A 16,474-nucleotide genomic window follows, 5' to 3' on the forward strand; every position below is an offset into this window, starting at 1 on the left:
ACTAATTCCACAAGAGAATATATTGGCAGGTGACAGACTTAACATCTATAATTACAAAATGGATTCCCTAGTAAAATATAATTTTACATTTTTCCCTATTAGACTATGATATTGAAAAGTGGTGTCAAGATTATTTTCTGAACTGCTCTGCACTAAGGATAGCGGAAGCAATCAGAACTGAATTGGTTGACATTATGAGACGAATCGAATTGCCAATTTCAGCACCTAATTTTGGATTAAACGAAAATGTGCTGGGGATAAAGAAAGCTCTTTTATCTGGTTACTTTATGCAAGTAAGGAAAGATGTTGTATAGTTTTACCTATATGAATTCATATTATAGAAAGCTGTTATTTAATTCAATTCTTTTTTGACTAAAAACTGAAATCCATTGTTCCTTTGATCTCTGTGGCTTCTCCCCTTTTAATCCTCGACTCCCAGTCTCATTCCAATTTATACATTTACTGATAGTGACATATGCCATTGTAACAGTATCAAACCATTGTTTTATAACCTTTTAGTCTTTTATGGCTAACTGAGCGCAGGCCTTATCCCACTGCACTAGACAATGGCATTTGCCAAAGAAAACATGTGACTTAAACACAGATGTCTTTTCATATTCTAGATTGCTCGTGATGTGGATGGCTCTGGAAACTATCTGATGTTGGCACACAAGCAAGTAGCTCAGCTTCACCCTTTGTCAATCTATTACAACAGCAGCAGGATCCCAGAATGGGTTGTATTCCATGAATTTAGTATCACTGAAAACAATTCTATAAAAATCATCTCTGCCATATCACCTGATCTGTGAGTAAAAGGAAGTAGGGATTCATTTTTCTATTGCAGAAATGTACTTTAAGAACAAAAGCCAACATGAACATCATTTGCTTAAACACTGTCAAAATAAATGTGAGTTGCAGGAGACGACTGCAAACAGATACCATTTTACACCTGCTATTGACTTTAGTGATAGCATCATAGAATTATAGTATTGATAAGGACTCATCTAATCAATCAGGTATCCTTGTGCAAAAGGTTTGAGTGGATTGTGATATTATTAACAATTCTAAGCACTGCTTTGGATTTTAAAGCTACTTTATGATGGCTCCAAGTATAAATCAGAGACGTGTAAATTACCCAACTTACTTGGTGGTCTGGAAAAAAACTGGGAGAACAGGAATGGTGCTACCATATATACTCGTGTATAAGTCGAGTTTTTCAGCACACTTTTTGTGCTGAAAAAGCCCCCCTCGACTTATATATGAGTGAGGTGTACTTTAAAAAATATTTTAGGGTTTTTACTTTGTCGGCTGCAAGGGGGCGCAGTTTTTAGGCTAGCGGCACCAAAATTTCAGGGTATCATCAGGTGATACTCCTGATGATACCAGCCAAGTTTGGTAAAGTTTGGTTCAGGGGGTCCATAACTGATGATACCCTGAAATTTTGGTGCCGCTAGCCTAAAAACTGCACCCCCTTGTGGCCGACAAAGGAGCTAATAGTCGATAGGGCTACATTTTGAGGGTCCATAACTTTGGACCCCTTGAACCAAACTTCACTAGACCTGGGTGGTATCATCAAGATAATTTCTTGCTGATACCAGCCAGTTTGGTGATGTTTGATTCAGGGAGTCCAAAGTTATGGATCCCCAAAGTGGGTGCTCCCATCCCCCATTGTTTCCAATGGAAGCTAATAGTAGATGGGCTACCCTTTTGAGAGTCCAAAACTTTGGACCCCCTGACCCAAACTTCACCAAACCTGGGTGGTATCATCAGGAAGGTCTCCTAAAGATACTCTGAAATGTTGGTACTGCTAACATAAACATTCCTCCCCTGACAGGTTGTGTGAATGTCCATTCTAAAATGACACCTGCCATGTGCAATTTTAAAAATATGTACACTAAAAATAATGAACTATTCTTTTAAAAAGCAGGGTAGTTTTGAGTCTCAGTGAATAGGCATGTTAATTCCAGTTTTTATTGTAAGATCCATTGATTAAAACCCTTCCTTACAAAAAAAACCCTAAGGTTTTTGTACTTTTAAAGTTATTGTTGATACCATATTGTTCTTGTTGACCCTCTTTTCCACTTACAGAGCTAGTTTACTGTTTTTCTTTGAAATATTCAAAAACATTTAACCTACTGATGCATTAATTAATGTAATTTTATTGGTATCTATTTTTATTTTTGAAATTTACCATTAGCTGCTGCATATATGCGAATCAATACGTTTTCCCAGTTTTTTGTGGTAAAATTAGGCGCCTCGACTTATACACATGGTATTTAGTATCACCAATTTTAGCTCCCTATTAGTGACCCTACAGTGGTGAGATTTTTAAGGTCTGCAGAATGTCTTTCCCAGTTTGACAAGTTTAGAATGTTGACAGATTTAAGTGGTTGTTTTCTGTTAACTTTAACAGAATGCATCTCAAAAAACCTTCTGATATATCTATCAATTATTGAGACTGGTTAATAGTATGTTACTTGGCCTGGAAATTGCTTTCCCAATTTCATCAAGCTACTTTCACTCAGAACTACAGAAACTCAAATTAAGAAGTATTTTGTGGAAAGTCCATAGGCAGGTAACCTATCAATAGATACCAAAGGACATGGAAAAGTAGATTGGTGAAAATAAAAATGTCATCAGCTTTGAAAATCTTTTATTTGATTTTAAGGAAATGCCATGCTTAAATACATCCCGAATATATTTATCCACTTCGACACACAGGGATAAAGGAAACCCATGAGTCTAATCCGTGCTTCCTAGTCTACTCCCCCAAACATAACATTAGGAGATAAGACATTATACTGCACGTTAGCTGTCTTGAAGCAACTCTTCACCAACAGGTTAAAATAAAAATAAACCATCCTTTAATGGATGGTTTTAATGGATTCTTTTAAATTTAGGGGTTTTGGTGTATGTGTATACTGGCACTGGACTGTAACTAGGTTTCTAAAAGCCGTAGTAGAAGAGACATGATCGAGATCACAGACATATAGTTTCCCTGTATGAAATGAGTGAGACTCTTCCTATGCAGATGATTTGAGGTTGCAGCCCAGCATGACTGAACTTCAGAAGTGGTTTCTATGAAACAATAATCCCTGGTTAACACATTTTGCTTGCTGAACCATGGCATGAGGGATTAAAAATTCAATTAGAAATTTAAAATGGGAATATTCAGCCTTCAGCTGCTCCAGTCCTACTTTACTAGCTCAGTGTTGTGCCTGCTCAAATATGGAGTGAGTTCAAAACAATACAGTGCTATCCAAGTAATTACATGGATCTACTTGCAGAATAAGAGCCCTGTGTACTTGATATTTTTCCAGTGCACCTTGGTTGTACCACCCTGTGGCAAACAAAAAATGTCACCAGTTATTGCAATTCAGGCTTTTAAATTGCAACAATTTAAATTGTACGTGAACTACAAACTTTAAAAATAACCAAATACAGGGCCAATTACACACAAGGCATCTGCTGCACGATGGGGGCAAATGTGCACCGCTGCAAGATTTCTTGTACAGATGTATTTCCTCAAGCCCTGCTTTAATTTTCTATTCTCCCTGTAGCAAGTGAGACCAGTTCTAACACAAATTTAATTTTGCTTTGCAGCCAGAGTGGGCAGATTTGCCAGTTGGCACAGCTTTGCCCCAGACCTCTTCCTTCTGTCCACAGCCAGCCCATCTAGTCTCATCCCCCCATTCCCTCACGCTGCTTTGCATGGTTCCCTCTCACACTCCTCCCAGTTGCCAACTCCTTCCCACTTCACTAAATGCTTGTATTGAAACACTGATATAGTAATAACAGAGAGGTGGCTTTTGCAAAGGATCAGCACAACACAAGCAGGGTCTCTTTCTAGCTCCACCCCACCTCCCCATCTCTGCTTCTGCCCTCCCCGTTGATCGGGGAGCCAGGGGACTTTTTAAAAATGTTCTTTCATACAAGTTTTTATTTTAAAAACCAGCCTCTCTCTCTTGCAGCAGTGAGAGAGAAAGATAAGAGTGTGTGTGTGTGTGTGTAGGGGAAGGAAGGGGAAGTGAATATCAGAAGATCTGTGCCTTTAAGGCTGTTGATGAGTGGAGTTAAGAGAAGCAGCAAAAAAGAAGCCAGCAGCTATGGGCAGGTGCTGGGCTGTCTCCTCGCATGTAAACAGGGAAATGCAAGGAGATCTCTTTGCAAGTCCACTGTGCAGAGAAGAGTCCCAAGGTAAGCATTCTCTGCATAATCAGCTCAGCATGCACAGCATCAGGACATCCTGCTTAAACCAGATTTATGAAAATAGATAAAAGTTTGGCCCTTCTTGGGTTATGAATTTCAATAGAGTATGTGCCAAAGTTACAATTGGAATTTTCTCTTTGTATGCTTAAATCCAGGAACATTCTGAATTTAAGATACTTTACAGAACTGGAAGCCATTTCCTACCACTCCAAGGCCAGATGGAGTATATTAATTTGTATAAATGCTTAGTAATATAAATTGGTATCCATATTTTCATATGAATATTTTCTTTGGAACTAATCCTAGATTCCAACTGTGCAGCTGTATATTTAACTGCATTAAAATATCTGCATTCTTTGCATGAGTTAGAAAATGGTGATACAAAGATACAAAAAAAATCATCTTAAAAACATATTCCCTCTCTTGTTTATTCCGTTTTCTATCAGATTTATGAAGCTGGTGCCTCAGTACTATTTTAGCAACCTGCCTCCTAGTGAAAGCAAGGCTATTCTGCAAGAAGTAATCAATCATTTAACACCCATTTCAGCAATAGATGACGGACAAAAAAACATCATTGAAGACAGAGAATTTGAAAAATATCCTGAAACGCCTGCTGAACAACGATGTTTTATCCAGTAAGCCTCCTAGATAAGACTAAGTTGAAGCATATATAACTGTGTACTATATACACTCCAGCTATAAGAAATTTACAAGCATTTTACAGTTAAACAAAGTGGAGTAACACTTTATCATCATCTTTGATAATAGACAGAAAATATCATTGGTGAAAAGGTATCCATCGATTCTTTGATGACTTTATTATGGCATGTAAGAATGTTGTAGGTAGCTAACTGCATGGCTGACAGGTTTGACTATGAAGGTGTACTCAAAGAACACTGAACTGATATCATGGAAACAAATCTAGAAAATATTTGAAAGTCAAAGAACTCTTGGATGCCTTCACAAAGCCACTGCCAGCAGATAGATAGTGGTTCAGACAGAAAGATATTCTTTGAGTTTATCCATGATGCTGTTCATTCTGTCAGCAGGGATTACCATCACAGTTCTCAAAGGTTTCATGGGCTTGTCTTCAAAAGACCATCTGCCTCCCAAACACATGTCACTCTCCTCTTGTACGGAGTAACTGAACTTCAGAAGTGATTTCTAAGCAATAAGAAAAGCAAAACATGGTTAAAAGCATTCCGTACTGCATGCTACAATATACAGCTTGTTATATTTATAGAGTAACAAATAAAGCCATTTTAATGAAATTTAATTGTACTTGGGAAGCTAACTAAAGGGCTGGGTGCCCAGACATAGCACCACAGCCACTCCACCCCACTGTTCTTAAGGGGGCTTTCTGGTGAAGTGGGAAGGCAAAGCAAGGCCTCCCTGCCACTGGAAAGCCCCCATTGGGCGTAATGGACTTACACCACCAAAAAAAGCCAACATAGCAGATGTGATGGTTGGGTGGAAGATGACTAGCATAGGCTCCTCCCCTTCCAGACCACCCCTGTTATTTAGTTGTTGGTTTTTTTGGTTTGGATTTATATTCCCCCCCCCCCTTTCTCTCCTGCAGGAGACTCAAAGGGGCTTACAATCTCCTTGCCCTTCCCCCTCCGAACAAACACCCTGTGAGGTAGGTGGGGCTGAGAGAGCTCCGAGAAGCTGAGAATAGCCCAAGGTCACCCAGCTGGCGTGTGTGGGAGTGTACAGGCTAATCTGAATTCCCCAGGTAAGCCTCCACCGCTCAGGCGGCAGAGCTGGGAATCAAACCCGGTTCCTCCAGATTAGATACACGAGTTCTTAACCTCCTACGCCACTGCTGCTCCAGTGGTGGGGGCACATGAATGCTGGTATAGCACGCTGCACTGCATTCAACCACTGTGGAGGGCCATGGTGGTCCCCTGCCAGTGGCAGATTCAGCCCCCACCCTGTGGCCATCATTGTGATTTTCTGTGGTAACGATGAGTCTGAATCGCTTTTAACAACAGCATCTTCACAATTATTTAAAAAATTCATAATCCTCTACATGTCTTATTGAAAATTAAGGTGTGATCTAGCAGATTAATAAGCAAAAAAGACAGAAAAAGTCTCACTTCATAAAAGAATTCTTCCTCAGCATTCGAAAACATAAGTTCCTCTTTCTTCTGTGCACTGCTTCCTTTTTTTCTATTACTCTTTGCATCAGTAAATGTCTTGCTAAGAAGGAGATAGAAGTAGCATTTTCCACAAGGTTTGTTTGTCCTTTGCGCTTCTGTCATTTCTTTCCTTTAAAAAAGAACAGGCTTGCATTAAGACTTCTTCAAGATCTACTCAAACATATTTTGCCATCAGGTGAAGTGGTCATTGTTTGCATATGCACAATGAATGTTTGTAGCTTTTCTATTGTTACTTTGTAATTGCAATGAAGGATCATTAACTTTATGCACAGGTGCACTGCAATTTATTGTTTGCACGTGCCAGCACACAGTGTACACTGAATTTGTTCTGGTGGTTGTACATTGTACTGTGTACCTTTTTGTATATTGTCAAGTTACAACTGCCTTATGATAACCCCGTAAGGTTTTCAAGGCAAGAGATATTCAGAGGTGGTTTGCCATTGCCTGCCACCATGTGACCCTGGTGATCCTCTGAGGTCTCCCATCCAAATACTTGCCAGGGTTGAGGCCAAGAGTACGTGACTGGTCTACGGCCCACTCCGCACGGGAGAGAAGGTATTTTTTTTAAAAAAAGGGTGCACCTAAAAGCAGTGCCTCCCACCCGGTGCAAATTGGGGTTTTAAAAAAAACTTGTGAGTTTCAAAAACACCAGAGGAGGGGAGAGGGAAGCATGATGTTGTCTCATTTGGGGGGCGGCAGCTGTGCGAAGTTCTCCCCTCAACCAGTGTTTTTACCAGCCCTGCACCAGTGTTGTTGGCACGTGTGGAGTGGGCCTACGGTCACCAAGCAAGTTTCCAAGGCAGAGTGGAGATTCACACACACATTTTCTCCCTCTCCAAGCCCCCCTTCTTTTTAATCAACTGAAACAAAGTTGATTCGGAGAAAACAAATTTACAGAAATAAATCTTGTTTGTTTATTTCACCAGATGAAAGAAGTGACTTGGGTGTATATGCAGGCACTATTCCTATAATTTTCCCGATTTTAGGCTACAAAGTCATTTTGTAATTGACCTGTAATGACCTGTGCAGTTGCCTCCCTGAAAAAGAAACAAGATCAATGAATACCAAATATGTATTTAGGTTTCAGAGTATTTGGCACTTTGCCAATGAATACAGTGGGCAAGAGTAATGGAATTTATGATCGGAAGATGGATGCTGTTCTGGCAAGGAATAAGCTGAAGGAAATCTAAGAGGGCTTGTGAGGTTTAAGATGGCCATTTTCTCCCCTTCTTCAATCCCATGCATCAACAAACTTGTACCTGACAAGCAAGAATAGATGTTGGGTCATATGGAATTATTTAACATTTTTCTGGGCTTCAGCATGAACGTGACTAGAGAGCCTCAACAAATCTCCTTCACCCTTGCCAGAAATACTCATTATCTCCTCAAGTTTGCCAAAGATATCAGTGGCTCACATTTCAATTCTTTATAATATTCAATGCCAAAACTTTAAAAGGTATTATAAAATTTATTTTTAAAAAAAGTTTGTTTTCAAAAAGTGGAGTTACCTGAAATCTTTCTTTCAGGTGCTCATACCTTGTTCTGCTATTGAATTGGGAAATGAATAGTTTTTTAGTAGGTGATTAAGAAAAATGTAGATCAAATCCAAGAAATCCCTAGAAGTGACTCCAAAATAAAGTATACGTTCTTACATGGAATCTTTTGGTTTTGTCTGGCTCATTCTTTTATTTTGTTCCTTTCCCTTAAGCTCTGCTACTCTTTAAACCCATCAACCTCTTATGTTTGTATGTTGCTTGGATCCAGCATTTGATCTAATCCTTTTACTACCAGCATGCAGATATGAATATGTGACACAGGCTTGGAATTAGCCATTTGCCTGCATACGCGTGGTGAATTAAACTAGACAGCTACTTATTACTGAGCTATACTAGTTCATTCTGTTTACTTGAGATTGTGTGCTTATACCCCACCCTTTATTATGAGCTGATCATTCCACTTTAATACAGTTTACAGCCAATGTGCAAATAATTCCATGGTGGATATTATCCTTCATAATGTTATACAGCACCAGAACATTGCACAAAGAACGTGCCATGGTTTACTGTAAAATAAGTTATCCCTTCACTGCTACAATTAATTAAAAGTCTTGGAAAAATCTGGAGATTCATCCTGGATCTTTTGTGCTAGGCCTTCCCAAGGCATTTAAGTGCATTTCACATATCAGCGTAACATCTTTTAAGTAAGTGTCAAGCATTTATTCACTGTACAGGAATATGTAAACAGATTTTAATACTCATTCTGCTGTTCCAGAACTAGAAATGGCTGCCACAAGTTTTGAGCAGAATATATGAGTGTATGTATATGTTGTGTACATACACACACATGTTGAATATACATGTTCACTTTAAGTGAGTTTTCACCCAGCCTTGCTCTAAAAACTACCTGCAGAACAAATTTGCCTGCTGAATATAAAGTTGGTTTTCCATCTGCCACATGACTTCAAACAAGTAAAACAATCTGTTCTTTAATATGTGAAATATTAAATACATATTTTAAAGATCTTATTTGAGAACAAACAAAATGTTGGTTTGCATTTCTCAAGTTTTCACCCTCAAATGTGTGACATTTTTCTTTTCGATTAATTTAAATGGAAATGAGGATCTGGGGCCATCTGAGGATGAAAAAAATTACTGTTCAAAAACGATTTTGGAAAAGCTCTTACTGCAGTTGCTGGTGCATGGGCAGAGCGATCTGGGGAGGTACATTAATGAATCTTTCACTTAGCAGGAAGCCTACAGGCTTGATGGTGTCACTTAGCAGCTTATCCAGCTGTTCAACCATACTCTGCTCACAGTTCTTCTCACACTGGCTTAAAATCAGCTCTTTAATTTGTTCAGCACACTGGGTACCCTAGGAATCAAAAGAATAGATTTTCTTTGCATTACCAAACAATTATTTATACAAGACAACTTAAAAAGAGAGCTTCTGGGTATTGATTCACAGGACTAGAGAAAGTTTCTTGCTGCGACTTTTAATATGCCATAAGGATTTATTTCAAATTGATATAAATCAAGGCTTAGGTTAAGAGCCAAGTATATGCGCGCGCGCGCGCGCGTGTGTGTGTGTGTGTGTACAGTTTTTCAATATACATTACTGGCAGTGCAATGCCTGGGGGGGAGCAGTTTCTCAGCAGCTGGGGATCGTGCTGCCATGGCACAGGTGTAACATGTCCAATGGGGTTTTCAGGGAGTGTGGGAAGTATAAAAAAGATCCAAAATCCTGGGCAATTGTGGATCCCCCTATGCAGCTCCCCCACAATGGACTCCCCCACACTTTCAGTTGGCATAAGTCTACGCTAACCAGAAGGAGTGTTCCTGGGCCAAAAGGACTCAGAAAGCTGACTAAAGTTGCGTCCACCTCTAGAAATGCCTCTGCCAGCATGGGCTCCTGCACTGGCAGCTTCTGTATTCAGACAATGTGGAGCCATGTGGCACCCCATCATCAGTGTTAATCCCTTTTCCACCTATGCATTTGAGTCACTTCTATGGACTCTTTTGGCCTCCTGTATATTACCCTGTAAGTCTGATAGATAAAAGGAAAATGCTTTAAAATAGTTTTTTTTTAAATCATATCACTGCTAGTTCAAACAACGACAACAAGAAGCAAGTGTTTTTGCTTCTACAGGTGACAATTCCTACTTTGAAGTTCCAAGCGTTAACACTATGGGGAGGCAATTAAATCCTACTGGGTCTGTTAATCTTCACTAATAACACTATTTTTGTACATTTATTCCTTTGATCTTTTCACACGAAAATGGACTTCCATGCACCATGGTAATTTCTCCAGCTTGTAACTACAGTGGCAACTGAAGATACTTAACAAACAGCAACATCATTGGTGCAATTCATAAATGGTGCCAAAATAGAACCCATGGTTACTGCACAATTATTTTTTGTAAATTTCACATTTCTATTCTATTTCTATTCTTAAAGGTCTCCCTTTTACCCAAGGCTGATATTTGTCATATTTACTGTCACGGTTTAAAATAACAACAGATGTGTGAAGTCTTGCAGTAAATCGTTTATCTATCTACTGCAAAAGCAAGCTAATGATGGCTTCAAAAAGAGACAGGATAGATTTCAATGAGGAGTTCGAAGCAATAACATTGAGCTGTATTTTCAGTAAGGAAAGATGATTACTGTTCTTATGCATTATTTCTACTAACCTTCCTTTCAGTTAAGTTTAACAGGCTTATAAAGCCAAAAACCTCATCAACATCATCTTCATCATCACTTTCTTCTAAAACTTCGGCTTGCTATTAAAAATAAAAGAACAAGAAATTATCAAGGTTTTCGGTCATTACTGTGATCCTCTAGCACCAGGTGGCACTTATTTCTCAGGCAGCATCCACTGGATTAGGCTGTGTGTTCCTCTTGCAGTATGTGTGTGATGGAACAGAATCCCGTATTTAAGAATACAGATGTAAAGTCAGTCAACATGGGAAAGAATATTTCAAAATACTGAGAAGTTTTCAGAAAGCTTCTGGTGAATATAAAAGCAGTTATTTTTACCAAGATTTCTTTTACAGCTCTTACAGTTGATCAATCTTCTATTAAACTACAGTTATGTGAAACACACATTTCAGCAGTACACATTTAATAAAATATCACTTAATTTATCAGGTACAGTAAGCTTCATTTTGTTTTTTAATAACATTTCGGGTCAAAATGAATCATTTGTTCTATGCTTCCATCAATTAGATGGATGACCATCTCAAACGATAGGCCTACAGTCCCAAGAATAATTGCATACTTCTAAGCACACTGATGTCAGTTGATTGAAAGGAGTCTACCTCTGCTTAAAACTGCAGTGTTACTTCTTTAACTATTGGAGACCAGAAATTATCTGTTACAGCAGAAACAGATTTATGGACAGATTTATGGAGGAGAAGTCGATCTGTGATGATCTTGATCCTCCTTGATCTCAGATTGCAAATGCCTTAGCAGACCAGGTGCTCAGGAGCAGCAGCAGCAGCAGGCCATTGCTTTCACATCCTGCATGTGAGCTCCCAAAGGCATCTGGTGGGCCACTGCGAGTAGCAGAGTGCTGGATTAGATGGACTCTGGTCTGATCCAGCAGGCTAGTTCTTATGTTCTTAAACTTTTCCACCTGGATACTGACATTCGAACACCTCCATGACTATTCTCTTTTACCTTACCATAGGAAAGAAGTGGGTGTTTGGCCTTGGAAATCACTGGAAAAACTGTGGGGAACATACACAGTGCACTGCAGTCATTTCAGGTTGCCATGGGTGGGTGTGAGAGAGAAAGCACATGATATACTTGTGGACAACTTTGTCTCAAGTGCCTACTAGATGGTACTGCTGATTGGTTAAGCCTCATGTATGAAACCCATTGCGATGGTTCTTAATGTTTTCTATATCTATATTTTAAGAACCTAGAATGAAAGTGCTTATTCAATACAAATCTTTGTATCACTTTACAAAGTTAAGGATATATACATTCACTTTCTCTTCTCAACAAATGACCTGCCATTCTAACATTATTGTAATTTCCCAAGGGACTGTAATTGACCACACCAGAGCCTGCTTGTAATCTAATCCCATGCAAATTAGTTGAGTAGATCTCAAGGACCCTCTGGAGTAGCCAAGTTCAGTCCTGAGAACAAACAAAAAGCAACATTGGCATACATGGCAGAGTGTTGCTGAGAGGAAAAAGTACTCTTACACTTTCTTATCAAGCCCCTAATGCTGAATCTTGGCTATTGCTGCCACAGTGAGAGTTAAATCTCTGCTCTTCAGAAACAATCACCTGCAATGTGGCCTTTATTACCAGAACATGTTCACTTTGGATAGGTCACACGAGACTAGAAAAAGGGACAATGTACCTAGCTTACTCACCATGGATATATGCAACAGAAGCTCCCAATTTAATATAAAAACACATTGACCTAAATTAAGAAACTAAGAAGGTACTTTACCTTGATAACACTCCCAATGTGATTTTGTTGTATCAATATATCAGTCAGCTCATCTGTGTTAACAGGGGCCTTTAGAAAAAGCTGAAGAGAAAGAAAAACAGGTAGGCTTTTAACAAGAATATGTTTTCAGCTATGGATTAGCTGCTAATACTGAGATTCCTCTACAAAACCTCCTTTGCCAGTTTTAAATAGAGTGTTTAACAGTCAGAGACAGTTACAGAATTGCAATGCCACTGTAATATTAGGGAAGCATTCAAGGGGTAAGATAAATTCTAGCACACCAATTTAGGTTTATACACAACCCTCTTCACCAAGAGCAACACCTTGCCTAAGATGTTAAAAGTTTTTGTTTTAGGGCATCCACTGGAAAAGAGCTGAACTGAGACATTAGACTATCAGAGTTTAACAATGCTTCAGAATGGGATGGAATCAGCTTTGTGGGTTTATGACCATTTGGGAATAGAGGAACTCACACAGAGTTGTAGTCCCCCACCGCCCAATGCCACAAAAGTCCAAATATGTACCTGTTGTAGTAATTTCTTTATTCCATTATGATCATTATCTGATATTGAATGTGCTTCAAATTCAACATTCACTTCCTGTGAATATAAACAAAGAAAAGAGAAATTGCACACAGGTGTTGCCAAGTATATCTCAGTTCAAGAGAAAGGTTCCAACCTCTTCATTACTCAATACTTAACAGAGATACACATTTATTGTGCATCAGTGATGACAGGAAGCATTGGCAATATTACTGGTAATCCACATTCTTTCTCTTATACTGAAAAACAAGAAACTGAAACTGCTATGAAGTTGGCCTTAGGACCAACTACACTTTAGGCAGGAGATCCATGACTGACTTTTTGAATTGATTTATTTTTTGGATCAGGGCAGCAGTAGGGGAAACAGGACATCTAACCTTGTTTTCTCTCATTAGCAGGCAGGGGTGCATCTATGGAAAACAGTGTCTATGGCAAGAACAGACATTGCAACCCTGTCTAAACATCTAACATCCATCTTTTGGATAACCTGACCATAATATCACCTCAAAAATATGTTAAGCTCATTTATCTTTTAATCAATAAATTACGGTACTACATTAAAATCATAACTGAGCCTTCCTTGCTTTCACTGATGCAAACTGGCCTATGATGTTTCAGTTTCTTCTCTTTGTATACACAGCAGAGCAAGATCACAGAGTCTGTCTTGAACCATGGAGGCTCTCAAATATGAAAGCATTAGTTTTAACTTGATTCAAGATCTCTCACAGTCAGTGATGGAAACTGTTATCTGAATAGCAATGCCACAACTGAGGAAGACTCTCTCAACTCCATACTATCCGAATCTATTTATATTTATTACCCACCCTTTACTGCAGTCTCAGGGTGGGTTACAATAAAACAATACTGAACAATTAATTCAAGTCGCTTCTCGGGTCTTGATATTTTCATGTTGGCCCGCCCTGATGGCAACATGCTGCAATCCAAAATTTCTTTATACAGCTGCTGTCCATCAACATCACAGCTGCACAATTTGCCCAAGGTTTGTACTGTTTCTTTACGTTGTTTCTGTCACCACTGTAACACTGGCTCTTGATACTGAGAAAGAACCCAAACTTGGCATCAGTGTCAGGCAAAAGAGTGAACTTTTCATCTATTTCTCCATGAAGATGGTGGAGTGTTTGTTCTGCTTCCCAGGTGGTTATTTAGGTGCCCTGCACCCGGCCAAAGCAGAATGTAAGACTCACCGACTCAGTTAACAGTTCAATACTTAAAGCTTTAATTGTAACAATGTTGACAGACCCTGACTCCTCCCGGGTCTAACTTAATAAAGGTTACTTTGTTGCAGAAACTTCTGGAGTCTGGAATTTATTGTAAATACTGTGAGCCTATAACATCTATGATTTTTTAACTTAAATACTGTGAATCTCTAACATCTTTGACTGTTAAATACTGAGAGTCTATAACATCTTGGACTGTTAAATACTGAGAGTCTATAACATCTTGGACTGTTAAATACGGAGAGTCTATAACATCTTGGACTGTCTAACTTGTTGCTGTCACCCAGCTTCCGTTGGCACCTAACTGCCAAAACCAGACGGGTTGCTGGGTAATAACTGCCATAGAACACCAGCCCTAGGGCTTCTTAAAGGGACAGAACTAAATTCGGTTCCCTCCCACTGAATACTATACAAACATAGCTAAACCCATACTAACTGTGGGGAAACTAAAGGGGAAATAAACAAAGGCTCTGTGGGGGCATGACAGTGTTCCCTTCATGACTCTTTCAATTTCCTTCTTAGTTGTTGACCCATCATCTCTCATGTTTTCATCAGTCATTTGTTTCTTTCATTTCTAACATATTTCAACTTCAATATTATTATTATTTATTTTATTATTTATTTGTTTCAATTTTTATACCGCCCCATCCCCGAAGGGATCTGAATATTCCTTCTTCGAGTCACTCACTGATTAATACTTCTCGTTCATCATTAAAATGCTCTTGGAGGGCTTTCAAATCCATAGCAGCATTGTAAAAATTAATGCAAGGATCCTGCAGTCTCTTTGAATAGTCAACACAAATGAGTAATTTGTTCCAAAATCCTAGCAAAGCCAGAATACTGAAACGCAACATGCAGTCGCGCAGCTACCTTACATCACTTCTTGTTTCACTGGTCTTGTTTTCATTGTCTATCACATCCTGGAGAAATTGAAGCATCTCCTCAAGGTACATTTCATGGGCTTCACTGCTTCTGTTCTCGCACTCAACTTGGTTTTGAACTCCATCTTGACAATCATAGACATGGCGTTTTTTAAAGTTTTTCCCAGCACTATGTTGAATGAGAGAAAAACATGCCATACCTGCTGTACCTTAGATATGCCAATGTCAGCAGGGGTGGATTCAGTTTATGAAAAGACATAAAAAAGGATTATATGTTTTATATATTCTTCCTCTATGTCACAGCCCCCTCCGGTTCAGAAAATCAACATGCAGTGATTTTAATTAGGAAAAAAAGTACTTGGAGATTTCTTTCTGATAAACTAAGAACTACAATTTATGCACACCTTTGTCTCTATTTATTTAGAAAGTTTATATGCTACAATTCCAGAGACCTACTTGAGGCTGCTTCTGAAGTAAAAGCTACAATAAAATTGTCAAACCAACGTAAGTATTCTCAATAATAAAACAAGCCATTGAGACAATATAAAGCAACATTCAGTAACATGATATCCTTAGAACAATCTTCAGGCTATAGACTATAAAAGGAGTGCTTAAAAATTTGATGCTGTCAATAAAAAGCCTGACTAAAGAGTAATCTTATGATTTATCACATAAAAGACGGTAAGAATATATTATTATGATACAACACATTGGTTCGGATGAGTCCAGCATCGACTCCTAGGCCCCTTCGGTACAAGCAGAATAATGTACTTTCAATCCACTTTCAATGCACTTTCCAGCTGGATTTTACTGTGCAGAATAGCAAAATCCACTTGCAAACAATTGTGAAAGTGGATTGAAAGTGCGTTATTCTGCATGTGTGGAAGAGGCCCTAGAGTGGCCCTGACCCTCACATTTAGATATACATAAAGGAAACTGGAAGCTCTGGTGCACATAAGTGTTGGGGAGGAACCTCGTTTAGTAGGGAAAGGAAGCGATATTTTCCACTAGGAGGGACTATGAAGGAAAGGGATCCTCCGCGTGGACCTGGGGTGTTTGCAGTCCATCTCCGCCAGAGAGTCGAAGCGAGTTTCATGCAATGGCTCGGTAGGCATGCATATACCGGGACCTGCAAGGGAAAGCTCAGCCACCTTCCTTGCCTGGCAGAAGAAGCGAAAGGCCGGGCTGCGGGTGACCCTGCAAGGGCGTCAAGGAATCCCGCCGAAGGCTTCTTTTGGGGGCAGCCAAGGAACTAGGCTACCCTAAAAGTCATGGTGAGGCTCATAAGCGTCCGGAGCGGGGGGGAGGGGGAGACTATCGCTCACCTCGTTGAGCTCTTCTTCTTCTGTGTCCTCCTCTTCTTCTTCATTATCATCCTCTTCATCATCTTCTTCTTCCTCCTCAGAATCCTCCCCATCGGCGCCCTCCTCGCGACAATCTGGCGGCCCCTCCGCTCTCCTCCGCTTAGCCTGAGAGGCCAT

General features: G+C 39.4%; 2 protein-coding genes across 4 annotated transcripts in view; one reads left to right on the forward strand and one right to left on the reverse strand.

Moving 5' to 3' along the window:
* Positions 1-5,480, forward strand: part of DHX32 (DEAH-box helicase 32 (putative)) — a 42,648-nt gene extending 37,168 nt beyond the window's left edge. For all 3 annotated transcript variants that reach the window (XM_048506260.1, XM_048506263.1, XM_048506262.1), the window contains 3 exons: positions 103-293; positions 624-805; positions 4,656-5,480. In XM_048506260.1, the coding sequence (XP_048362217.1) occupies positions 103-293; positions 624-805; positions 4,656-4,848 (566 nt within the window). In that variant the 3' untranslated portion in view covers positions 4,849-5,480. The remainder of the gene's footprint in view (positions 1-102; positions 294-623; positions 806-4,655) is intronic.
* On the reverse strand, positions 4,613-16,474 carry LOC125438087 (BRCA2 and CDKN1A interacting protein). The gene is made up of 7 exons (XM_048506264.1): positions 16,319-16,474; positions 12,857-12,931; positions 12,333-12,413; positions 10,558-10,647; positions 9,055-9,242; positions 6,309-6,480; positions 4,613-5,373 (listed from the first exon to the last, which is right to left on the reverse strand). The coding sequence occupies exons 1-7, from the start codon at positions 16,472-16,474 to the stop codon at positions 5,203-5,205; spliced, it is 933 nt and encodes a 310-aa protein (XP_048362221.1). The 3' UTR covers positions 4,613-5,202.

This window comes from Sphaerodactylus townsendi, linkage group LG08, assembly GCF_021028975.2.
Source record: "Sphaerodactylus townsendi isolate TG3544 linkage group LG08, MPM_Stown_v2.3, whole genome shotgun sequence".
Taxonomy (NCBI): domain Eukaryota; kingdom Metazoa; phylum Chordata; class Lepidosauria; order Squamata; family Sphaerodactylidae; genus Sphaerodactylus; species Sphaerodactylus townsendi.

What these genes read in the sequence shown, in the direction of transcription:
- LOC125438087 (XM_048506264.1), bottom strand. Translation starts at nt 16,474, where the DNA reads ATGGCCTCTCAGGCTAAGCGGAGGAGAGCGGAGGGGCCGCCAGATTGT. An exon ending in AAGAAGAAGAGCTCAACGAG is followed by an intron (nt 12,932 to 16,318) that starts GTGAGCGATAGT and finishes TTATATTCACAG; the next exon opens with GAAGTGAATGTTGAATTTGA. An exon ending in TAAACTTAACTGAAAGGAAG is followed by an intron (nt 9,243 to 10,557) that starts GTTAGTAGAAAT and finishes TTTGATTCCTAG; the next exon opens with GGTACCCAGTGTGCTGAACA.